Raw genomic sequence first — 27327 nt, forward strand, 5'->3', positions numbered from 1 at the left:
GGGCATGCAGTGACAACTTGCCAGGAATAAAAAAGGAAATTTCTGACAAAAAGTGAAAAAAAAAGAAGTTGTTTCTCACGGTATTGTCTTCCTTCCCTATAAGGTTTTGCAGTTTATAATTGTCCCTTCGTTTCCTGGTGAAAAAAACACCACCACAAAGAAACAACAATAAAAAAAGATTAAACTGTAGCAGTAATTCTCTTTTAGCTTTTCACACCTTGATAAATACAGTAACTGAATTCATGACTACCATTTACCAGATACTTACATTTCCTATTATTTTTCTTATTCTATAGGTGATATATGCCCTGAACACTAAGAATGATGAACATGAGGCTAGTATACAGGCTCTGAGAGAAGCTCATGAAGAAGAAATTCAGCACATTCTTGCTGAGACAAGGGAAACGATTCTCCAGTGTAAAAGCAGAGTTGAAGAAGAACAATTGCTGAGGAAACGTGTTCAGGCCCTTGAAATTGCAGTAGAACAACACAAGAGACTAACGGAAGAAGCCTTGGCAGAGTTAACATTGTGCAAGAAGCAGGTGGAAGAGAGGGAGTCGAGAACAGAAGCAAAACAAGCACAGACGATCCTATCCACAGACAGGGTAGATACCAATTCAGTCTTTGAAAACAAGCTTCTAAATTTAAATCAGGAGTCTGATGGACTGCTAAATGAATGCAAAGCATCTAGGAGAGCAAATTTAGATAAGAAAGTAATTTTAGAGGAAAAATACAGTGTGGAAAGACAAGCTCTAATAAATGAGATGGAAAACCTGGAGAGTGAGAACCAGAGAGCAACTGAAGAATATACTCAGAAAACAAGCAAACTGCAAGCCTCTTATAAGAGAGAAAAAGAGGATTTGAAAAATGCTATGCAGCAATCTGTGGTAGAAGCAAAGAAGAATTGTCAGCAAAGAGAAATGGAGCAAAGGAAGAGCTCAGAGGCTGGGGAGGGGTTTTTGCTGCAGCAGGTAAAGAAGCTGGAGGCAGACCTAGAGGAGAAAAGCCAGAAGATAAATGAGAGGAAGAAGTATTCCCAGAAGCTGAAGGACAGAATACAGGTAGAGTATGAGACCATGATCCCTATCTCTGCCTATAAAAGAGCAAATGATCAACTCTTCTAAATTCAGGGGAGAAGGGGTCTTTCAAATATCATATTGAGTCAAATGCTTTGTAAGCACTAAAGCAGTTTTAGAGGCTTAGAAGAGAAATAGGAGGGATATAGTGCTGAGAGTTTTAAAGAAGGTGTTAAGATGATTAGTAACTCATTAGGAGAACTCCTTGAACGCTAGACTTTGTATTCCCTAAGGAAGGAGTGAGGTAAAATTTGTTGACTGAACAGAGCTTTACCTTTCCTGCCCAGAAATGTGAAGAGAACAGCAAGCAGGCACTAATGTTAGCAATGAGTATTTACAGAGTACATTCTCCTTTTCCCTTGTGGTTGCCAACAGCTAAGTACATGGCTATGAAGAGGATTAGGTAAGAGACCTGACCTGGCAGGTTAGGAATCAAGTGCTTTGTATTGTATGACTCTTGCAACAGTGGCTGGTACCAATGAAGTGTCCTTTACACCTGTGACATTTTATGTGCTGAGCCATGAGACTTTCACCATTAGTTCTCACCTCACACTTTGCCTGTTGTCGTGGTTTAAACCCATAACACCCGTCTACTCTAGCTGGTATCTATCTCATATGTTTGCAGCACAGCTCTGCAGCCCCTTTTTGCTTAATTGCCTCATGTGTTAGATGCAGTTTCAGAGGTTGGCACATCATGGGCAATCTGCCAACCAGCTGCATTTGGTACATAGGGTCAGGGTTTGGGAGAGACACTGATGAACTGCGCTAAAGCTGAAGAACCTAGCCACACTCTGTGCTCAGCAGTTCCACTTCCTTCTAATATGATTGGTCCTTCCCATCACATAAACTCACCTACCAGACCTCTCCCCAGCCCTGACAGCAATCTTGCATATTAGATGAGAAAACTCCTTGAAGGTCTAGACTTGGAGTATTTCAGAATAACAATAGTTGTTTCCTGACAGGAAAGATGATTCACCTCCTTCAGAGTCAGAGAACCCCAGAATCCTGTAGAGAGCAGGGTCACCCCAGTCAACTGTGCTCCTCCAAGACAACTGTGACCCTTCTCACCATCTGCCCTCACATCTTGCCTGTCAGTATCATTTTGCTGATGGTGCAGAGTTCTGGGCCTCTTCTTTGAGGATGTTCTTTGAGGGAGTTCAGCCTTCAATACAGTCACTGCCTTTTTGTTTCACAAGATCAGAGCACGAATTGAACACGCCTTCCCCAACATGATTCAGACTCCATTCTCTCAGTGTGTAAAGCTGTAGCAGAACAGCCTGTATCTTCTGCAGAAAAGTGGAGAGGATAGAATGAATGGCAGAGATGCAGATAAGCCATTTTTTAAAATTGAGTCAGGGAAATCCATAATATCTGTTGCAATAGGGAAAAGTGTCCTGGCTCTGTAAAAGTTTGAAGCGATAGAGGGGAAGAGGGAAAGTAAGATCCTGATTTCTTGTGGGTATGTGAAGTAACATTCAGGAGAAATGAAGGATGGAGTCATGAGAATTTATGCAGGTGGTTTACTGTTTTGATTTATCATATAAGAAATGCAGTCATTTAGGAATACATAATGTAAAATTTGATAGGAACTGGAATTAAGAAGGTGGTATCATTAGCAATTTAATTTCTAAATTCAGTATCAGCTGGATAAAACTGAAATATTTTCTGAGGGACATACGCTCAACTTGAACATTTCAGATCCTCTAAGTCTATGGAATAAGGGTGATTTACATACCACCAGCACATATTGTTTTGAATCTTTAAAGAGATAGCCTCAGACTAGGATAAATCTGGAAGAAGGAAAACAGTTAGACACAATGTTATTTTCTGGTTTTTTCCAGTTTAAATAAAAAAAAGTAGAAGTTTCTCCTTTCTAAATTGGGTATTCCTGATGCCACCATTAAATACTACATTTTTTTTCAGAATCCTGTGGACAGTGGCAGACTGGGAAAACAGAAACATTTCTTTCATCAGTAATACCTCTGTTCATTAGTAAATACTAGCAAGAAAAGCTGTTATAAGGCTTGAAAAATAAAAGGACTGATGTTTAAGCAAGATGAATTTTCTGTTTTCTCCTTAGTGTATGCCAAGAGGTTTGAGACCTCTAGATGAAAGGCATCACATTAGTGCACATTTATTATTATTACAGTGGAAGAGAGAATAGAAAGGATGACAAGTCATTAAGTCAGATCTGTTCAGTCTAGTTTTGGAAGAATTTTGGCGTATGCCAGAGGTAAAAGGAACAAGCTTACCTTTAAGTTTTCAACTACAGAGAGTGTTAAACACAAGTTAGTTTTAACCCATGAGGTTTTTACTCAGCATTCATATAGGAACAAATGGCAATTTTGTCTAAGTGAATATTGTAGTATTATGTTAGATGTCTGGAAACTGAGACTAGAACCTCCAGAAATAGAACATTAAATATGGTTCAAATTTTTGCCTTTAGTTATGGACAGACAATTCCCAGCAAAGTCTGTAGGAGCCAATTTTTCAGGTTTTAGGCATCTGTATTATGTATTATGTTACAAACTATTGTACTTCAGCAACTGGAAAAAAACCCACAAACTAATATTCATTAACTTTTAGCACAAGTTGTTGTGAAATTAATGGAAGTATATCTTGTTGCAAGTTTAGGGTAATCTCAGACATCTTTTAGATGGTAACTCTTGATGACTGTTTACTTTACACTGATGCCTACATCTGAGGGAATGGCTCCACATTACAAATATTCTGGCAGCAGAGACTGTTTAAGGATATGGAACAGCAAAAAATGCATTTAAACCAGCTCTGTAGGTGAAAGATTTATATCATGGAACTGCGCCAAGAGAGAAAATGACCATTTATTTCAGATGACAAAAAAAGAACATATATAATAAACATAGAAGTAACATCATGCGTATTTTAGGATTTGGAAGTGTAGCTTAAGGGGACGTAACAAGAAATTCTGGGATCAAAAGGTATAGTGAAAAAAGTGGAGGAAGTTCTAAATGTAGTCAAAGAGAGCAATACACTTCAAGAGAAGGAAATCCTGCAAAAAGCAGGTAAGGTGCTCATTAATGTCATTCTGAAGTATTTCCCCTGTTAGTAGTCACTCACATTGGAAATTCCACAAGTTAGTTATGGTATTTGAAATGTAAATTTTGATACCACAGAAGATATGGAAACTATATTGAATTCCCAAAGCAAAGCTATTAATAAAGTAGATGAACTGAAACATCAAGTAACACAGCTGCAGCAAATGACTTCTACCAAACAGAGCCAGAACAAGAGCAGCTCTGAAGATGTGCAAGAGCTTAAACAGGTAGTTTGCTCTCAAATATTCAAAGGCATGGCATGCCAAAAGTACTGAAAACAATGTCATTTTTCTTTTAAGATTAATGGCTTTTGGGTTATTCTACGGCAGTCAATCCTGTAAGATTCCAAGATCTCTGACCTCATCCAGTGGAATACTGACTTGTGTTCATAACCTGAAGTACATAAGTTGCTCCAATGACAGCAGAGGAACTACTGACATCCTTGAGCTAGACCAGGGCAGAATGTTCAACTTCTTCTGTAACCAAAACCTTAAAGAGAACAAGGTCCAAGGCAGACTTTCTCTGTTGAGGTAAAGTTGGAATACTGATTTATCCTTCTTAACTATAGAAGACACTTACTCTGAAAAGCTATGCAGAAATAATACCAGGAATAAACTCAGTACAATGAGGAATGTATGTATCCTGAGACTTCCCTCTGTACAATGTCTCCCCTTAAACAATTGTCCAGCCTCGAATCTTTTCTATATTTGTTCAGTTCTCCTAGAATATTGTTATGCTAGCATTCTGTAAAATTAGACCTGGCATCAGAGACATAACAAAAAACAAATTGTCCTTTGTGCTGTTTCACAGAACTAAGGTTGTCCTTGGGGAAGCCTACATGGTTGGAAGTGTCACACACCCAAACTCAAACCAGAACAGAACCCCCTGCCCCCCATCCCTAGGCTGCAGAAGAGGCATACAGCCCTGAATCACAACAGTTCTACACTGTTAACTAACATAAAGCCAGTATTTTTCAATGGAGTATATCCACCTTAATAGCATATTCCCTACAAAATAGAATACTGCAACCCCAGAATTCTACCCTGGTTTTATTATATTATATAGCTAGTGTGTTTTATGGACTGTAGAAATTGTAGTTATGTAAAAAGAGGGTATGAGTAGAAGACACAGAGAACTTGATTTGTAAAGGCAAGCATCAGTCCCATAAGGAAAAGATTTGTCTGAAGGAATAGCTGTTAAAAGGACTGGAAGATCTTGTAATGAAGCATGCAAAGGAAATCAAGCCAGTCTAAAACTTCATGGAAGCTGAAAGAAAAAAATGCAGAAGGTAGGAATGTTCTTCTATTTATAGATGCTCTAATTCATCTGGTTTTAATCTTATTGGTCACAGTGACATCATTTGAATTATCCTCACTTCAGGCACTTTGAATTAACATAAAATGCAAGGATTTTCTCACTATGGTCTTACTGCGGAAAAAAAAAAGAAAAAAAAAAAAGTCAAGCTGACGTATTTCTGAAAAGCTCCACAGGCAGAAAGGTGAATTTATCCTTGATGTGATAAACTGCCTTCTTAGCAACACTTATCCTTGCATGCTTTGCTTGTGACAGTTGGAATGATTAATATATTTCCCGATGAAAAATGTATTGTAGGTGTATTCCAATTTCTGACTTAAATTTCCATGGATTGCTGCTGTGAAATACTCAAATACATTGATTTAATCAAAATTTTGCATTGTTTAGGCAGAGGATCTAATTCTGCAAAGTGTTGGTAAATGGATTCAGAGAGCAGGTGTTACCAATGAAGTGACAACTAGTTACAAATACATGCATATATGTGTCCTTATTTAACTTTAGTCAGAAAGAATGCTAATTTTCTCATGGATCCAGGCAGGTTAACTAAGCAATACCTTCTCTCGATGTGTGAGTGGCTGAGCTGTAATTTTTGTTGTCGGTATGCACTAGCAGCGATTGGCTTAAGAGATTCTTCAAAGGATTTCATCACAACTGCTGTCTGTGGCTGAATCCTTTGGCTTCAGGAAATTTGCAGTCTGTAGTGTTTCTGTGCAGTAGGAACCTAAATGTGAGCTGAATTCTATTCAAATGGAGGAAAACCTTGAAACACGTGTTTAGTTTTAAGCACGTTTTAATGCTTAGTGAAGCTTACAACTCGGTGCATGCCCAAGTGGTTTGCTAAATTTGGGCATAAACTAAGGAGGAATTTAGTTTCTGTCTCCTAAAGTACTTTTGTGTTTGTCAGACATCTTGTAGACAGAAAAAAATTTGATTAGAGCAGTTTGTAGAATTGGACAGACTACTGGTCAAGCATTCTTTAGACCCTTCTTGGTGCTAAGAATGTACTTCTAACCATTTTTCCCAGTTTTAATGCTGCTATACCTTTCCAAGTTCAACATTTACTTGAGAATAATCAAATCACTTGCTGACAAGTTGTGAAGTCATAAAAAGCATGCAGCTCCTATCACTAAATGTTGAGCTTCATAGTACCTTCTAGATTCTGGAGACTAGGAACTGTGTTAAGTGCTTGGCAGAAGAGTTAATTTCTGCCCTATGAAACTGCTGAAGTTTATACAGTTATGCAATCTCATTTCTCAAAAAGAACCTGTGTGAGTAAATTATTTTATCTGATTGTGGAAGTGCTCAGTTTGATCAGTATGTGAAGATGCATTTCTTCAAGTTACACAGTTACACTATCAAGTATAAGCCTTATGAAAAGGATTTTGCCTTTTATATAGTGTATTCTTTAATGTGAATAAGTTCGTACAGGTATACTTAAAATGATACCAGGCTGAAGCTCTTTATGTGAGTCAGATCAAACTTAAATATCAAACACTTTAGTAAAAAAGGCATAACAGTAGGCATTTATTGCTTATAGGCAATAAATATTGCTTCTAACCATCTCTTCTTAGAGATTCATATTAATTAAATCAGAAAAATCTTGAGTTAGTAAAACGTAAATAAAATTACAGTCTTTTTCATTACTAATGCTGTTTATATCCTCTGGTGCAATTAAGGGCTGTAACAGCTATTTGAGAAGTGTTATATCTATTTTCCAGATGAAAAATTAAGATATAGAGAAGGAAGTCAGTGGAGTTGCAGTGAGAATGCTGCAAACACCTGATCTTCAGGTTTTAATCAAAAAGACCATTATATCCTCTCCTTTTCTTACAGTCAGAATTAAAGCTAATTTCTCCCTTGTGATATTCATGTCTCTGTGTTTGATTCCATCCTTTAATTGCTACCTAAGAGTTTTCCTGTTTTTAAACTGTGAAATGCTAATGTATTCTTCTTTATTTAATTATGAGTTGCAAGGAAGAGGTCAGTATTGCTTGGGCTTCTGTTTCCTAATATCATGCCATCCTCCCAATGATTATCACTTTCTTAGTTTTTAGGTACTTCTTCTGTTAGCTTGAATTCTTAAGTCATTGTGCTATAAAAATGGGGGTGGGGGCCGCTGTACAGGATGGGGGAGGTGTTAAATTGCTATTTTTTTTCTTTTTCCTTTGTTTGTGGTGTCTGAAAATATGGTAGAATATTTTTTTTGAGTCAGCAAATTGGCACAAATAGGAAGAGCAAGCACACTAATAAGCTTGTAATATATATCACTTCAGGACATTTCTAGAAGTTGCACATTCAGTCTTTCTGCGATAAACGATTGCTCACATTTGCTACAAACGATTGCTACAAGCTCTTGGTCACTGTCTTGGAAGTGGTATTATCATGGATTTTTCAAAAACTATTTCCAGCAATAAGGTGATAATATGGTCTTCAATTTTTTATTTTATTTTATTTTTACTTCCTCACTGGGATTTTCTTCATGGATGCTATAACATAGTGCTTCTTTTGATGCCCTTTTCCACTAATTGCCCATTAGTTAGTAATCTGGTTTAATATGGTCAATGTATATTTATGTTTTTTCAGATCTTGTGGGGACTCTTGCATACTAAATTATTTTTGAATGCTAATACCACTCAAGGGAAAACAGTCTGACTCTTGATGCTGTACAGTTTTCCACCTCAGGGAAGCTTTCAGTAGAAGATTAGGATTATGTGAGCTGTATTGTCTAACACTAGTATTAGAAAGAACCACACCAAACTCTTAATACATCTTTGATTGAATAATACATGAGTGATGTTAAAAGGCAGTACATGTATTACTGTGTAAACTGCTCTATTATCTAGGGTAATGGAGAAGAAATGTTCTTTCTTTCTCATGCTGCATGTTTTGTCCCAGCTATTGCATGCTCTTTTTTTTCTTTTTTTCTTTTTTTTTTTTTTTACTTTAGGAGCTCCAGACACAGCTAGAGGAATTTAAAAGAAAATCTGAGTGTGAACAAAAGCAACTAGAGAAAGAGAAAGAAGTCCTAAATGGGAAACTTCAAAACTCTTCACTTGAGGTAAACTGGGCATAAATGTAACCCAGTAGGGAAAGGGCTCTTCATTTTTCCTCTCCCTGGGAGATTCTTGATTAGATTTTAATTGTATTTGCTGTGACTGTCATTCAGGAAAATATGCAAGGACTTTAGATAGAAATAACAGAAATTACTGCTTCTGAACATCTATGAAGATTTTGACAAGCCTATTTATTTTGATAAATTTCATATATCACTCTTTGGAGATATACTAAGGCTTTTTGATGAGGAGTTTGGGTACATCAGGGTTGGATGGTGACTCTGACTGTTAGTCTGTATACAGAGCTAAGGGAGATTAGAATCTTCCTCACAGCTCTTGTTGACTTGCTGATTTAGTTTTTTGTGTATGTAGACATGTAAAAGGGCCTGCTTGGTTGGTCTCTTGAGCAAGAGAATTGAATGGAAAAAAGGTCAAATAGATCATTGTTTCTGTTCTGCCTGCTTGATGGGAAGGGTGGTAACTGAAGCAGGTTGGAATGTGCAGTAATTGAGTATATATTAGTAGTTAGGTATGCCTCCCTCTGTGTTCTCAAGATCAAGAATGAAATAGAGAAAGCATTGTGACCCCAAAGTAGCTCTGAGGATGTCATAGTTTATGTACTGTTCCCCACTCTGGTTACACCTAAGTCATAATGAAAATCTGCAGACATGGATTAATCTGGAAATAAATACCTGAGATGTGTTAGTATTAGATTATCTACCTATAACAGCTGTAATGTATACAGTTGCAATGTAACAGTTGCAAGCCAAGTGGTGCAAATTTTCTGGATTAGGACATCTACCAAAATATTATACAGGAAAGTGTCACTATTTGAAAAGCCATAACAGGTTGGATAAATAATTTTCTGCCAAAACAAAAGCAGAACTCCTACAAGGCAATTATTTACTCAAGTAAACAATTCACCTTTAAAATTTCTGACAACTGTGAATACACGTTTTCTCCCTCTCAGGTGTTCCCCTTTGTGTTGTTTGGTTCTTCTTGGCAAATGCTATCTGCTTTAAAATGTTATGTACAAGTTATTTCCTTTTCTTCAGTGTGATCACGTGAAGTTTTTGCCTGCAAACATTTTGATACTTTTATCTCATGGATAAGCTATAAAACAACTGCTTTAACAGAACTGAAATCGGTGCCCTAGTGAAAAGTTCTGATGATGCTCAGTGCTGCATTTATTTTTCTACCCCAAGTATATCATTGCATTTGGTACCTTTTTCAGAAGAACAATGAAATTATTTGTGATTGTTCATTCTGGGAGATTATGGGTGAATGGACATGTTTTCACCATGATAATTTTTCACCCATTTCTTTGGTTTTTCTTCCTGCCAATCCATGTTTTGAGGCTCCAAGATTTTATTAAGCAAAATGAGGATGTTCCCAAATATACAAAATTTCTTCAGTCTAGTTCAAGAAAAAGTAACGAACAATAGGAATTAAGTAGCTCACACTGTGGAACTACTGAATTACAGATAGCCACTGTTGTTCTAAGTGGCCGTCTATGATTTCCATTGCTTTATATCTTCACTGATTTTAACCAATTTCACCTCCAGGAAGTTCAGTGGGAGTTTGCATGGGAACAACTCCACAGAATTTGAAGACCTAGATCTTTCTCAGATGGCATTTGTAGACTCTGAGTGGCCATAATAAGCTCTTTTTGAGTGTTTGATGACAGAAAAAGGACAGATAAGCTCATCAGGGGACTAAGCAAGATGTTGGCCCCCCCTCTCCTACCCGCTTCCTCTTTCCCACATGCCATTACTCCTGCTTGGTGCAACGTGTTCCAGCAATCAGGGCATGTGTTGTGGTCATTCACTATGTAACACCTTGTTTTTCTCCCATTCATGCTGTACTAGCTGTATACTAGTTTTGAGTGCAGCATGGCCTTTTCCCTTTCATTTCTCCTGTAAAACAGATTGCTCCATTCTGGTATCACAATTGGATTCTGACATTCTATCCATTTCCTAGTCTTAGAAATACAGAATTTAAGTGTAGTTCTTAAAGTTCTAGCTAAATCCTGTTTTTAGTTTTCATTACACATTTCTGCATGCCACAGTTTCTGCAGGTTCTTCTTTGAGAGAATTTCAGGTCAATCCAACTTGGACCTATCCAGAGTGACTTCTTTGCACCTAATGCAAAACATGGGTTCTTAGAAATCTGTTGTCTTTATTCTTTTCCAAATTCCCATAGATGTATATATTTCTACAACAATAACTTAGTCCATTCAAAGCTGAAAATTTACCATGATATTCTGGCATCCCTAGGTAATGCCTGAAAGTTTGAGGTGTGAGGGAAAGAGATGGAAGGAAGGAGTAGTGGCACACTGTCTGATCTCATAGTATTGTGTATATGCATGCAGGTGGTGTATTCCAATGAAAGGTCTCAAAAGTCTTATGTCATGAAGCAATTATTGTTCAGGTTTTGCAGATGGAAAAAGTGAGGCAGTGAGTCATCAAATTACTTTTCTTGAAGTCACACATTCAGGACAGAAAAATATCTTCGAATCTAACAATGCTCCTAAAAGGGAGGAGATGCTCCCTCTGAAGAGAAATTTTGCATTTTTCTTGGTACTCTATAAGTTACTTTCTGAACCAATTACTTGGCAGTACTCAGGGAAGTAATTTCAACTTACAATACTTCTATAAAGGTGTGAATATTCACAGCCAAGAAACCACCATTGACTATACAACATTATGTTTCACTGAGGGCATAATTCCCATCTGGGAACCTTTGCAATGGCTCAGTCCAGAGCTTCCGCCTGAAAGGTTAGGCAATGTGCTGTTACTAATCCAGTTCTAACCTGGATACAATTTCAGATCTAAAAATAGCTTCCTTGGTTGCATAAGGCACATTTTTGGTTGGGCTGACATAGCTAGAACACTATGGAGAGTAGACAGAATCATCATAATTTCATCTCTCTGGGGATGCACTTCAAAGTAGTGGCATTTCTGTATTACTAAGATTTTTCTGGATAAAGAAATCAGATTCACACCTGTTTGCTCCTTTGGAAGGAAGGATGTGAGATTCTGTCTGAGTCAAATGCTAATTCATTAGAAGTTGTCCAGTTACTTGCTTTTGCACTACAGGATCTCTTCAACATGTGTTAAAAGGGCTATTCTGGAATTAGAAGGTACATAAAATGGAAGCGCAGGCATCACCTTGAGGTGATATATCTTTGCACAATGCTAGCACAGCAATGCCCAAAGCCTTGACAGAGATCTTGTAGGCACCACCAAATAGCAGCAGTAGAGATGTGCCTAGTGTGTTCACACCTGTCCTTCTAGTCAGGAATTGCCATAAATTTAGGAAGGCAGTTAACTGTGAACTTAACTGAAGTAACTGTGAAATAAGCCTAAACACAACAGTAAAATATAATCTCATTATTTTATTGTTAGTTCTTGTACCATGTTACCGTTTTGATGTAATAGCATCCTAGTATCAGTAAAATCCTGTAGCATTTGGGTGCCGTATTTTAACTCTCTGAACAAATTCTCAATTGTGGTGACTCTTCTGTAATACATCAAAAGGCAGTTTTAAGTCTTTTATATAAATTCATCCCCTGGCAATGTGTTGAGAAACTCAGATCTTTCTACTTAAAAGATACAGAAGTATCTGATTCCAACTTTAGATCTTGCCTTTGAGATTTCACATTTCTTACATACAATAATAAAAGAAGGGGAGAGCAGACATAAGATAGACTTAAAGTTTTCATAGTGCTTGCAAGCACAGTGAATTAAAGTCATCAAAGCAGAAGTCAAACGGGGGAGCCAACTGTGATGGCATGCACGGCCTTATACTTGCCCAGTATTTTTGTCCATGGGCTCTCAAAGTCTGAGAGGTACTTCTGCAAAAGAATCAAGCCATCCTTCCCAGGAGAAGGACAGTAATTATGGTTAGAAAAGAATGAAACTTCAAAGATTTTTGAAATATTTCAAAACTTATCTTTTAGAAATAGTTACTCATTTTTTTTCTTTACTTGGAAGACAGTGGGAGACAAAATCAGCTATCCTAAGAAAGGGCAAATGCAAACATAACCCTGAAATTTGAAAATAATTCAGCAGAGCCTAGAAAAATACTGTTGCCTAGAGTTTATACTGTGGATAGGTATTAGTTGCACCTTTAAGACCACTTTATGCCATTCTGGTGGATAAAAGTGAATGACTAATGGTATTAGAGGTATAGTTTTCTCAAGAGGTTTTTTTTTGCAGCAGGGAGACATTATAAAACAATGTGGCTGGTCTGTTAATAGTAGAAGGAGCCAAATAGATTCTGGACTGATGTGAGTTGGCATAGTTTCATTGGCTTAAATGTTGCTTCACCGGTTTTACAAATTGAGGATCTGGCTATCTGTTTTGAAGTAATGAAACACAATAAAAATGCCTGGGCACTGCAAATATTCCAGGGAAGGATTTGCACTGGTGATTTGAAAGCCCTTTTAACTGAAAAACAGGAGGAGGAAACCTGATGGGATAGAAATGTTTGTTTCATAACCTTTAATATCTTAGAAGTAGCAGGATTCATGAGAAAGAGTATATTTATATCCCTGATATATTTGTGTAGGTCTTTTTCCCTAAATCACTGAAAAAATAATGTTTTCAGAAATACTTTTCCATCTGATTTCTTACTACATTGTTCTCTGCTGCTACCAATTTACTGCTTAGCCTATTTCTAGTTAGTATGATCTTATATTTCATGCTAGTAGTGCTTTGAACCAATAATTGTCTATGAAGAGAGTCTGAAAGGTTAAAATGTTGTGACCACAGCTGAAGTCTCTTTTCATCTTCCCCACCTAAATGAATATTTAATTTGCAAAAGCAACATTTGCAGGTGACATTTTTCCTGTTTCCAATTTTTCTATTAGAAAATATACAGCCTACTCTTCTGGCACATCTTTTTTTACTCACTGGCTTACTTTCAGGAAACCCAGAAAAAAAATGCATGCTTGAGTGTAGTAGTGCTAATGCATATTACATCAGCTGATACAGGGAACTGTACAGCATTAAGTGTTTCACATCAAAGCTTAGTTTTATAAGGAACTGCAGTACCTAACAGCTTCAGTGTTTCGTTTCTTTATATAGGAAAACATTGGTGAGTTCAATAGGCATTAAGACAAAGTAAATGTTTTATCTATAACCAGAAGCCAAAGTGCCCATTTAGTTAAATCTTATGATTTACCACTTATTTAAAAAAAAATTAAAATAAAAATTGCAGCAGCTCTGGAAACAAAGGTATGGTTGGCAAGTGGTTCTGGCATCTGCCTGTTCTTGGAGTGTATCCAGGCTACAGATAGATCCCATCACACAGATCCCATCACACAGACACATTAAAGACAATTAATGTTTTTCATTAAGAATAACATTTAGCAGTTATTTTTCACTAGTTTGTTCAGACAGATAGGTTTTTTTGTGTTTAGTTGGATGACACAAAGGAAGAAGCCAAGAAACGACTGGATGATTAGGTAACTTAAACTCACAGTTTGGGGCAGCTAGGTGCTCTTTGAAATTTGCTAACTCAAATCAATTTGTTTAGATAGCTTCAGTGAAATTCAAATGTACCATGTTGGTTTGAAATTGTTTAAGAAGTGGTAAAACTAATCTGTCATTTTCTGGCACTTAAAAGAGAACAAAATAAAACACTTGATTCACAAAGCACTGGGTGAAAGAATGTTTGTTTTCTTATCCACCAACCTAGCATTCCATGATGTGTGGGAGACCTAGGCTTGGTTGTGTTGTTTTTTCTTCTGTCAGCTTTATCACCATTTAAAGAGTTCCCTTGTCATGGGGTTATAGGATAAAACAGGGTGAGCTACAGTGTGTCACCTGTTGCCGCTTCTTCACTTGTATATTAAGTTCTCATTGGACAACCTAGGCCTTCATCACTTGGGTGCATGTCCTAGCTACGTTCATATACACACACACGTACTCTCTTGCTTTCCTGGTTTTTCTGTGCCTCCATGCTTCCTTTCTCTCTCTCACACACACACAAAGCAGAACCACCGCTGACATCTCTTCTTCCCCTGTGTTCTGTGAATAAAGCCATTTGTCTCCTTGCAAATGATGAAATAATTTAAGTTTTAAATACATTGAATTCAGTCTGGAGGAAATATTTTAATTTTTCATTTTGACGTGTACATTCAAAAATGTTTTCTTTGGATTGATTTGACTAGAAATTTTATTGATTACTTGGTTTGGCCACCAAATAGGAGAAAGTCGACTGCCCAAGCTGGTAGCTTTGCTAAAGAGCTTTTTAGCAAGGTTCATCTTTGCTTGCAGACTTCTGTCATGTCTAAATTACAGATATTGTTGTAGATCTCAGAACATGTGAAACATCAGTAATAAACTGATGCAATAAACTAAACATCTACCCCAGCTGGTAAAGGAAACCCACATTAATTATAATAGTAGTATGACCCTCTCTGAGCAAGCCAATGGAAGGGGTTCAAAAGGAAACTGAAGTACGAGATCAGTGATGATAGTAATGACCACCACCAATTAATTGGAGAAAAGGAACCTGACTTGTGGATTTGAAGTGAAGGACAAACTCTATTTAAATGGAAGGAACACAGTATACTGACTTGTGTATAGGAACAGCAGTTCTGCAGCTGTAAACATACTCAAAAATGGAACAGTAATTCTTTCTTGTAGCTGCTTACAGAGGAACAGAAACCAGATTTAGTAAAGGAAGTTATGACGTTCTCATGAGATGTGTGTGTTCAACAGGTTTTGAATTATCTCCGCAGCACATGGAGTCCATGAACATTCATGTTTCATATGAATTGTGCTTACATAGAAATAAATCATCTTCATCTGATACTCTGTGAGTGCAAACTTTTTACTCAAAATTATAAACTACCAACAGACCAAATAGAGCAAGTTTTTACAATGTTTTCAGGCCCTTATTTAGTTGCTCTGTAGAAAAAACAATTAAAATAGGACAAATCAATCAAGTAGAAATAATTCTTTCTAAGCTGTGGGTGTCTCCAAAAAAAAAAAGGTTCACATTCATTTTTCTTCTTTAACACCAGGATTCATTTCTGGGACATAAAGACTTGTATAAGTTCTAGAGAGAAGGGAGCAGGTGCCAGGAAATGGTAAAAGCAGAAATTGGGACTAGAAGTGAAGACAAGTCAAGGTACAATGTAGTTGGAGGTTGTGGTCATAAAGTGGGAGTACAGAATGTCCTTTCTCCAAAAGGATTTGAAACCCTGGGAACTGATAGAAGCTCTGTGGTTTGCAGCATTTTGAGCCTTCAGAGCACAGTTCTGTGCTGGAAACCTATGAGAATAATAGAGGCTTAAGGAGTACATGAATAAGGGCTGTGATCCATCTGGGAATGGAGAAGGGCCTCAGGAGAGGGAAAGGAGAGAACGCATCCTTTGGAGGAGAGAAACCAGCGTGCTCAACCAGTGTGAGAAAGAACAGAGCCATTGAGCTAGCAGGAATACATTTAGCCATCATCAGAAAGGATTCCTGTAATTTAGAGAGATCTGGCATAGCTCATTAGTATCTCCCTTTGGACAGTGCAGTGCTGACTGTGGCCATGAAGTTAATGAGAAGTAAGGGCTTTGCACAGCATGTCTCCTATTCTCTTATGTAACACAAAATATGCCAGAAAGTGCTATGAGAATGAAATGGGGAAGGATACAGACACCTTAGCCCACTTAGTACATCTTCATCCAGTTTTTGTGGTGCTGCATCAGAAAGGACCACAAGTGTGCAGCTGAAGTTACAAGCAACTATTTACCTAGCTAAAGCTTCAGTGCTTCCTCAACTAAACAAACTGTCTGCAGTATGCATGGAAAAAAAAATGAACGCCACACTGAAGAAGAGAAAAAGAACATGTATTAATGTAGAGGAAAGAACAGGATGAGGTCACAGGTTATAATCTGTACTATATCCAATTTGCAGCTGTGTGTAATGTCATTTGAATAATTTAAAGACACATGAAATTCTAAGGAAGCCAATTTCTTCCTTTCATAGTTTGAATTCTGTTTGTCTAAGACTGGAAAGTACAAGTATATAAAAATTGGAAAACAGACCATCTTCTTTCACATGCTTCCAAAAAGAAAAGGCAAGAGACAAAGGTTTTGCAGGAGGTATGGCAGAGCAAAAGAGCAGACTTGGAAGTCAGATACAGCAGCAAAAATACTAATTGGCCTTCCTAATTATGCATGCTCCCTCTATGCAGAAGGCAGTTTTTCAGAATTTCACAGCTATGAAGTTAGGAATGGCAAATTTAAGAAGGGCAAATACAAATTTTTGCTGAAAGCTCAGAAAACCTGCCAAATGGGAAAAAGAACAAACTCCTTCCTTCCCCGCCAAGTTATTCTTATAAAGGGGTATTTTTTGTTACTTTTTTTGTCAGCCATTATTGACATGTCTACTGTATTTAGTAATTAAGCTAAGAGAGGGGAGAAAATAAAACAAATTTGAAGCGTGATGTGCAGAATTCTTTTTTCCATTGGTTCTAATCCACTGCTTTATATAAATGGACTCTGCAGTGTTAAATTTCCAGCATGACAATAACCACAGCCTTAGGCCTGCCTCCTGGTTTGTGCCATCATTATTGTGCAAGTTAACTATGGATTGTACGTATGAGATGGAGACGATTTGAAAAGAAATAATTTCAGAAAAGTACTTGATGGGCAACAGACAGTATACGCAAAAGGGATGTCATTCTTCACTGCAAAAAGGGCTCCTTGCATGAAACAAGCATCTTGCTGTTATTCATAGAGCAATACCAGTTCATAAAATGTACTCAAATTTACGTCAGTCCTCTCCATTGTGAATGCAGCCATTAATCCTATCCTGCTGACTTACTTTTCTGGAAGGTGGCTCAGCTGAAGCAAATATTAGATCAACAAGCAAATAATTTCAAGGAGTCACTGGAGAAACATAATCTGCAGTCCAACAAAGAAAAAGAGAAGCTTCTGCAAGATCTTCAAAACACCATTAAAGAAAACCAGAATGTTAAACTGCAGCTGGAGGCATCACATCAAAAAGTCTTAAAAATGTTGGAGAAAAGCAAAGATCAGGAACTCAAGGTCAGTTTACAACATACTACTGTAAAAAATTGTATTTGTGGGATAAACCGTATTAGCTAGAGCTGATTATCAAAACTCGGTTATCTCCAGTTATCTTAATGATGGATTGCTATTGTTGCACATAATGAATTATTCTGGGATTTTGAAAACTCATCATCTTTAGTTTGTTTTTTTTTTAAATTTAATATTTGATCTTAGACCATAGTGTGAATGAAATAGTTTCGTAAAATAATATATCCTACCCTCTATAGTTAGGCTGCGATGAATACAAGCTCCTCTAGCTGTGCTCTTGCTTCAGAAATACAAGGGAATTCCTAAGTGTATTAGTAACAGGACTCAGTTTTATTCTTTTTCATCCATTATTAATTTATACATAAATACTTGAAAAGAAATATAATAGACATGTATAATGATTTGTATTGCCTTAGATACCTTCAAGAAATCAGTTCTGTAAGTGGATAACCAAACTTTTAAAGGTTCAGGTAGGTTTATTTCAGTGACAAAATGTTAATGCAGTAACTGAGGTTCCAAAGAATGTTGCTGTTTGAGAAAAAAAAAATCAGCTTAAAAAATGCAGATGTGATTGTGACATGGAGTTCAGATGTCCCCATTGATATTGCACACCTTAGGGAAAACCTACTTATATGTATTAAAACCACCCTAAGTAGAATTTAATATCTTGTTTATATATTCAGAATAAAATCCCAGCTTTAACAAAACCAAGCTGAAGGCAGTAAGTTGGTAAAAATGAAACTGAGGATAAGAGTTTGCTCTCAGAGCCACTACAGAGCGACTACTCCATTGTTCACAGTGTATCAGCAGGACTTCTAATGACAGTGGAAGTTTTAGCCAAGAACAATACAAGGAAAGATAGAAACCTTTGTCTGACGCACTATGATAAGTAATGACATACAGGTCAAATCTGGGGGACTTTGTATGTTGAATAATAAAACATCTTTCTAATGCCAAATAGATCAAAGATGTCAGTGTTACTATTTCATAATGTACAACAAATCTAATAGATATCTTGACAATTTCTCTTGTCCCTATTAATTTATATTTTTTAACTAAATTTAACTGATTTTTTATTCTTGTGTTGATGAAGTATCATGTAAAGTGGTGATGAAAATAAAAGTTCTACAGTGAAAGACCAGATTCATCCTGGCATTACAAGTAAAACAACAAGGTGATAAATAGGCTCCAACTACTTTGTTTTCGGGGGGGTGGGGCTTTTGCTTACAGGAAGCAGAAGAACGTTTGAAAAAGGAATTTAATGAGACTTTCAAGATCCAACATCAGTCTCATAGGCTGGAAATACAAACCTTGGAAGAGAAAGCAAAGAAAGAATTACATGATGAACTCGAGCAGATACAGAAGCAGCAAACCCTGTTGCTAGGTATAATGTTGCATGTCATTGATTATATGCTGAGAAGCACTGACTTTTCTCTCATTCGTTTTCTTTCCCATCTTCTGGGAACTCAGATCTTCTTTGTGAATCTCCTTTTCCATACCCTGCAATTTTAGGAATACAGACTTAATATTCTTTGTTAACCTAGCTCTCAACTGTTAGCTGCAGAATGTCGCTAGGAGAGTAGCCTGGTGTACAACATTCAAGTATGCATTATCAGGTATATTAAATTAGAATATTGTAGTTAGTGTAAATGACTCCTGCTTTTTCTGTGATGTGAAGAATTATTATATGTGGTTCAAGTCTGTTCTGTTGAGTTCAGCAGTGGAGATCAGTTGCTCCATACGTATTGTTTAGTCAGTTTAGAAGGTTTTCATAAACTCTTCAGAACTAAACAGAACACTGCATTAGGAGGACCTGTAGTATCTCTGGTTTGAACTCAGGTTATTAAATCTCATCTATAAAAGGTTTTCTAATTAAAGAAAGAATAATCTGAAAGTACCTTAAGTACAAACTGGATTCTCTTCTTGGTTTTTTTTTTCAGTAATTCAAATTTGCTAGAAAGATTTGTTGCGCTCTAAAGTTTATATGTCCAATAGATAAATTCTGAAGAACAACTTCCAGAAAAATCATAGGGAGACAATAGAGCTCTCCTCAGTCTGCCTTATGGCCCTCTATAAAACACCAGTGGACTTAACAGGGATTCTCAGGGGTGCTCCAATAAAGTTCAAGTTTAGAAGAAGCAATTATAGTGATTTAGTCTGCAAAACAACTGCCACAGTATTACCTCTCTGATTCCAATATTGAATCATTGCTGTAGTAGCTCCATATCTTCTTACTATTGCTCAACTGAGTTACTTGTTGAGTAATAGGAGGCCATTATACTTAATGTCAAAGGAGTTGAAGAACAAAGCAAAATGTAATGTATTAGTGTTTTCATCTACATTGTCTATATCTACCTTCCCCATCCAGCTGGCCTCTGACTGCTTTAACAATTGTCTGTCTGATTGTTACTAGGATCTGTAAGGATGGAACTGTCTGAGCAACAGACATTGTGCACTAATCTCAAGAAACAAATAGAAGAACTCCAAATGGAGCTGAGGAGTGTGAGGACACTGAAGAAACAACAGGCAAGAATCCAATTCCTACTTCATTGCCATGTTGTGTTTGGCGAAAGCAATAGTATGAAATTTCTCTCTCCAGAGATAATAGAAGTGTACAGAATCTCCTACAGAAATGAAATGGGTTTCCTTCCCTTAGGTCACATTTTAAAATGTTAGTATTGTTTACCATCTTTTCCCTATGGCCAGGCTTTTTTTCCATTTAAAGATCAGAATCTACAACACAATAAATGAATGTTACAATAAAATAAATTTTATGGGGACTATAAAATATGTTCAGGAAGTTTTGATCATAGATTTTGTCTTTCACATAGAATTGCACATATAATTGAAAAATCAGTTCACAAAAATTCCATACACACAATTCCAGTGAGCTCTTCGCGTTAAATAGTTAGAGGCTGTGAATAACTAAATTTGGCCTTTTTCTTAGGAAGGAAGTAGCCAGAGCCAGATCAGATCTCTTCATGATGAACTGGAAAAATGTCAGAGTGAAATTTCCGAACTCAAGAAAGAGAATTTACTTTTGAAGGACACAATGGAGCTACTCAGTGCTGAGTTGGAGTCGCAGAAGCAAGAAGCTGCACAGCTTCAGGATAGGGAGAAACAGCACAGAAGGTTTGCCTTAAATTCACACTTCATAGTGCTATCTAGAGAGTCAACAATGATGCCAGCATCAGAGGTGTTCTAAATGTGAGGAGTGTCAGAATCTCTAAAGTACTAATTTTAGAGGTTAGGAGTTTTGCAAAAGCAGTAGTTCATTTCACATTTCTCTCCAGCCATAATAAAAGCATTTGAACTAACTGTTCATTATGTCACAGAGAACTATGTCCAGTGTAGCCCCACAGGAGTGACCTGAGAAAATCTGCGTAACGTCAGCCTTTGAAAGGCACTGGAAGAAGAAAACAAATCCCAGATTCACCCAAGAGCTATTAAAAAAAAAAGTAGAAGTCTCTGAGAATAAATACCAGTTTTTTTGGTACTCTCTGTAGCTGAAACCAAAGGGTTGTTAATTCTAAAGGAGACACTTGAGAATGCCTTATGTTCTCTGTGAGACTCTGCTTTCGCTGTAACAGCCAGCTTTGCACTGGGGGAGTAAGGGCAGTGATAGCAGACACTGACAGTGCCTCTGGGCTGATGGAAGCCTGGAGCTGTAATATGCTGTCAGGGCACAGGAGGGCAAGCTGACTAGTAGTCTTGGCTGTCTTTGCAGAAGATGGACCATATCCTCTTGGAGTAGCCACAGGCTCGAAGCACGTGTTGCACTGCAGTAATAGCAGTCTTCCCATCTGTGTACAGAAAAAGTACAGGACTTACCTTTTACATGGGAGACAAGACTGGGGTTCACTGTCCAGTGCATTTGTATGGCTGTTGAATCCTTTGAAGTTTCTGGGTGATCATACTTGACACATTCTCGTTGCAGAGAGATTGAGGGATCTGGTGCATGGGTAACTTTCAATTCATTTCTGCAATGGTGTAGAATGTATGCCCCTAACTACTCAAGATGTATATATAAAAGGATTTCTGAAGAGTATACCCTTAAAGGAATCTTTAAAATCATGTCCTATATAGTCTAGAGAAAAGCACTCAAAGGATACAGAGTCTCTCAGCAGACTGTCAGAGTGGCCAGAGTAATTCCGTTTCTGTCTACCCGTCAGTAGGTATTTAAAGAACGAAAAAGAAACTTTTTTTTTTTTCCTTTGCACTCTTTGGAGAGTTACTTGAAAGTGACTTCCATTTCAAGCTTTTGAAGCAAGATCAACAGAAAGAATTGCAAACCAGAGAGTTTCATCAGTGCCCTGCAGCTACCCTGAAGGAATTTAGAGCCTCTGTTCATGAAGAGAATTATTCACGTCAGTGATGAGGTCTAAAAGGCCTCAAATGCTAAAGCTGCTGGGCTGGAGGATAATCTCTACAGGGGATAGATGGTGTAGCTCTACTACAGTAAGCATTTGAGAAGGAAGCATTAATGGAAATTATGTGAGGAGGAATCCTTCAAATAACAGAAGGTAGAACCAAAGAGCTCAAATGGTCCTAGGCACCTGATACAGGCTGCTCTGAAATTAACCCATGGAAGATCTGGAACGTTAACTTGCAGCTCATTTTGCTTTTGCAGGACCAATAATTTGGGTAGAGGAATAGTTAAATTGGTGAGTGCATATAAATAACAGCTTTTTTACTGTTACTTTAACAACAGTGACCTTGTCTTATGCTATATAGTTGTTTCTGATTTGAAAGCTGATAGTGGCTTGTTATTTGCATGTGCCAAATTTTTATAACCAATTACTTAAAATTACTATTCCTACTGTTGCCAAGTAAGTGAAACCAGTAATCTTCTTGAAGTAATTATTCTCCTTTCCATTCTTGTGAATTGTGTGAATTCCATCTCCAGCACAGAAACCTTTTGTAAGGACTAGGATGAGGGCAGACAAAGTTTTTTTTTTATGCAAAGAGAGGAGAAGTCCCAAAATGGCTATTCTGAAGGAAAGCTTTTATTCTACCCCTGAAGAACCATTTCAGGGATTCTGCTCCCATTTTCACTCTTATTTTTCTGCTGCTTATTTTGTACCACATGCCAAATCAATCACTCCCATGGCTGTGCTCTAATTTCAAGGGCTGAAACCTTTCATGGGCCTTTTGGCCTTTCCTAAAGCATTTCAGAAACAAGTGAAAGGGGCTTAGAAATACACTAAAAAGAAAAAAAAAGTAAACAATATCTTTTGTGAAAATTACAGTTGTTAATCTCCTGAGTTTGACATTTCTGTTTGTTGTTTAATCAGTAAACAACAGAACATGGGCTTTGCATTGAGTTAATGTAAAAGTTTCTCCAAGGTTTAACAAAATGTTAGCAAACAAAAGGCAACAAGCTAACAATGATTCTTCAGTAGAAATCTATCGGTTTTAGGGTTGGTATCAGAAAGCAATGTTATGGCCAGGCTTGAAAAAATGTTAGGCATTTTTTAGTTTTCAATCGATGGTGTTAATCAAATAGCAGTATCTTTCAAAATATATTGTCTATTAAAGACAAATGTAGTTAAAGGCATTGTTATAACATTTCTTACCTTCACTTTTTTAAAAAAATTATTTTTAGGATGGTGGTAGGCAGTATTAAATGTTTCTGGTGCCATGATGTGAGGAAATACAGCATCAGAGCCTCATGTTAAAATCCCAGAGATTTCAAAATAATTTTGCTTAATACAAGTGAGTTTCTATGGTACTTTATTGTCATGTTTGACCATTAAGATTAATGTACAAACTAACCATAGACAGAATATCAATAGCATCATTATATAAAACAGACCCTCTGTTTCCTGAAGGCTGAAGGTCTCCAAATAATTTTCCTCTTCCTCAGTGTTAGTATGGTTCTGCTTCAGATTGCAACTGAAGTGTCAGTCAAATCAGTAAGCAGAAGCCCAGAGCTGTGCCCAGTTAACTACCTTTGTAGTCAATAAAAGACCTCAAAACTGCATGCTTTGATCAATGATAATAAACTAGTATTGAAACATGACAATTCAGACATGTTTTAATACCAATGAAAGGCTACTGGTAGAAGACCTCAATATCAAGCATAAAAAAGAACTGGACATACTGAAACAAGATCACTGGAAGGAAATCGAAAACATACTATCTGATTTCAGCGGCACTCGGGCACATCTCCAAGCAAAGATTTTCTCCTTAGAAACTGAGTAAGTCATTTAAAGAAACTCTGGCTCATACTGGCAATGAGTTCTGTTTGAAATTATTATTCTTAGTATGTATAATATTTAATTACTCACAGGTAGAATATTACAAGCACTGAACTATAAGTGTATAGGTATTTCCTTTACAAACACAAAAAGACCCAGATATATTGTAACAAACTGAATATTTTTTAATGTAAAGCACTACACATATGGTTTTACAATGCTAAACTAAAACCTGCACTTAGCATCTTGCAATTTTATGAAGTGTAAAATAATCTTTGTCACAGATGATACCAGAGGCTTTGATCCATGATCTTGTACTTAATTTTGTTCAGCAGAGCAGCATCTTGGAGGTTAAGCTCTTGCTCATCCTCATTCCCTTGCAAATTTCCCAGGACAGCCCCCACTAACTCATGTAAATAAATGCACTTTGCAACCCCCTGTGGAGTTAAGTAGTTCTGTGGTGCTTCAGACTGTACAGGAGAGGCCACTCAGAAATAATCCCTTGTCCTTTTCCTCTTATCCCAGCTGTGCAGCATAGGTCCAGAAGAGAGACCTACTTGCATGTAAGCAGGTCTCAGACCATTGAGATGTTAAGATTTATCTTTTATCTAAACTCTGAGATGATACACTAAATTAAGTGTATAAGATGGGGGGCGGGGGGGGGGTCCTCTCAAAAATGTTTACCCTCACCAAAAAAGCCCCACAAAATGGTGGTTTGTATTCTGTAATACATTTCTCAGTATGGCAGCTGAACTTCATAACGCTCAGTTTCTCAAGCAGCAAAATTCATTAATTTGGCTGATGAAATACTGACTTGTTTTCTCATGAGTCAGTCAAATGTATGTTCCCACACCATCTCTAAGAAGGTGTAAGTTCTCATTTGAATCTTTTCCCCTGATTAAGGCATTTAAAGAGCTGAACTCACACTACAGGTTTTGACTTAGAGGGTTCACTAAAGCAGCATGTATATCCAAGCCTCTCTTTTCATGAAAGTTACAGGAATTGAGTATTTCTGAGGCCTCTATCAAATATAGTTGGAAACAGCCTGTGGATTATAAAGTTATTGGGTCAGAAAAGAGAACAAATAGGTTAATACAGACATGCATAGATACTGCTACACAGATTTTTTTCTCTAGGAAACTAGACTAGCAATGTGATGTGCAAGCTTGTTAGTATTTTACACCAGGGGCTGGATTTTATACTGGACAGGTGTTGTGGGTTAACCCTGGTGGCAGTTTATTTTGGAAATCCACAACATTCTATACTTATGTAATCCATGTACAGATGCCTATTTTTAAAATATGCTATTTTATCAGAAACACCTGACTATGTCCCTGTATTTTAGGCGTGGAATTTAGGGCAGAGTACAGCCCGGGTATCTCTTGAACCTGGTCTGAGGAAGTTTTTTCCGGTCTGCATTTTCTTTGGTACAGACTTAAAGAATTAGAAGAACAGTCAAGAAAGTGGGAGTCCAGATCAGAAGATACACACCTTATAAGCTGTCTGCAAGACAAATTAAGTGAGAGAGAAGAGATTATCAACCAGCTGGCAGTAAGATTTCATTTTATATGTACATACATAGTTTGGAATCTGTTGGAAGGCTCTATGCAGTGTTTCACACGTTGCTTCAGACTGATACTTTCTGTTCTAGAATATTTTGACAAATATATGTTTCCATTTCAACTTCCACAAATAGATGTTTCCATACACATAACTTTCTTTCCCTTTAGGAAGGAAGAAAATTTCAGCATTCACTTATAGCCAACACTGAATCTTACAGGAATCGATCATTTTCTTTTAACCCTAATACAGGATGCTTGACTCCTTCCATGAAGGTAAGATGGGCAATGCAATTAAAATCACAAATTGTCATGTTTTATTGCTATTTGAATCATACAGATGATCAAGACAATAAAGGTCCTATTGATTTTTTATGGTAATGTTATTTGGTAGAATTCTTTCCAGTAACACAACCTACACTCACGTGCTGAGTATAACATAAGTTCAGTAGAAGTATATACGCACATAGATACAGGTGTTTAAGCAAATATAAAACACTAGAACTCCAAAGATGCCAGTCTTCCACTGGGATAAGCACAACCATCACTTGCAGATTTGGGAGCTGCTTGCAGATTTGGGAGTTGCTAATTGGGGTATTGCATGCATCAAGGAAAATTATGAATTGTGTTTGGGCTGTGCAGGATTTGCCCTTATCATTCCAGCCCCTGTGTATGATACTGTCTACAAATAGTCATGGAAAGAAGGGAGGTCAGGTTGGTGGAAAGCACCTAACTGAGCTCTGCAAAGTTACTGGCTTTGATGTATCTAAAACCTCAAGGTCAAATAAACAAGTTGTTTTAATTGGACTGCCTAATCCATGGAACCTCACAGCATACGCTGACAATGTATTTTAAATGCCTATAGCAAAAGATGGGAATCTTCATTTTTGGGTGCTCCTCACAAGATATCTGGGAACAAGGTATTGTTGAGGTTTTTATAGTATAAAGTGTTAAAAAAAATATCTGTGTAATGAAGTTTTCTGTTACAATAAAAAGCAGCAGAAGAAAACGGTTGAGGTGCCCAGTCGTGTTGTCAGCGTTCCAAATTTAGCTTCCTACGCAAAGAGCTTTTTGAGCTGTGACTTGAAATCAAAAAGAAGTGCTCCTCAAATAACAAAATCTACAAGCTTAGACCCGGGTCCCGGCTGCCTCAGGGTGGGCTCTCCATCAGCACAGTCCTCAGACAGCAGTGCTGCCACAAGGTATTTGTCCATTTTGCAGTGATGTATAAGATGATAAATGAAATTGTATTCAGAATCTTGTAGGCAATTCAAACACATTAGACATTTGGAAATAAACAATGATGTAAGGTTCCTGTCATGCAGTGAACTCCGTGTGTTCAATTCTCTGCAGAGGGACCCAGAACTTCACTGCAGAAGTAGGCTATAATCACTACCCAGCAGAGCTTATGCTTGCAACCCCTCTTGGTACAAAAAAAGAGGATTTGCAAGTATTTAACTAAGAATGTGGTTAATAGTGAACATGGCTGTTTAAAATTTCAGGCACGTATCAGTGGCTCTGTTAAGGATGTGTTTTCCTTCTTTCGTTTCTTTGCTTTCTACTTGGCAGATGTAGATGGCATATTTTTATTTTAGGAGGTATTTGAATGAATCTAGGCTAATCATTTGGCAAAGGGTTTAGAGGTTTAAATATTGATTAGCAGATACTTAACTAAAAACTTCTTAGTTTGATGGTTTTTCTCTGAAAAGCTTGAATTTTTCTTCAAATTTATGAGTTATTTAGTGTTTAAATAAACATGACTGAACTATGTCTTCAAGAAAATTAAAAATGTATGCAGTTAACATTATGCAGATATAATGATAAATTTTAAAAAAACCCCAACAACCTACCACTATACTTCATACTATACCACTATACTATACCACTACAAAAGCCAGCCTTCTCACCTATCTCCTAGTGGAGTTTAGTTTTCATGTAAATTGTGTGCTTGAGAGTGCTTTCCTTGAAGGCAGATGGTGCTGTC

General features: G+C 37.2%; 1 protein-coding gene across 2 annotated transcripts in view; it reads left to right on the top strand.

Annotated features, from left to right (window-relative positions):
* The window catches only part of FAM184B (family with sequence similarity 184 member B), a 49573-nt gene that overhangs the window by 20622 nt on the left and 1624 nt on the right, over positions 1-27327 (top strand). Inside the window, exons 2-11 of one of the 2 annotated variants that reach the window (XM_069793001.1) lie at positions 297-1061; positions 8412-8522; positions 17360-17572; positions 18815-18968; positions 19998-20110; positions 20532-20716; positions 23638-23784; positions 25218-25335; positions 25515-25619; positions 26340-26545. In XM_069793001.1, the coding sequence (XP_069649102.1) occupies positions 297-1061; positions 8412-8522; positions 17360-17572; positions 18815-18968; positions 19998-20110; positions 20532-20716; positions 23638-23784; positions 25218-25335; positions 25515-25619; positions 26340-26545 (2117 nt within the window). The remainder of the gene's footprint in view (positions 1-296; positions 1062-8411; positions 8523-17359; positions 17573-18814; positions 18969-19997; positions 20111-20531; positions 20717-23637; positions 23785-25217; positions 25336-25514; positions 25620-26339; positions 26546-27327) is intronic. The other variant, XM_069793009.1, reaches the window with a different exon arrangement.

The sequence above is a fragment of the Haliaeetus albicilla genome, chromosome 1 (assembly GCF_947461875.1).
Source record: "Haliaeetus albicilla chromosome 1, bHalAlb1.1, whole genome shotgun sequence".
Taxonomy (NCBI): Eukaryota; Metazoa; Chordata; class Aves; order Accipitriformes; family Accipitridae; genus Haliaeetus; species Haliaeetus albicilla.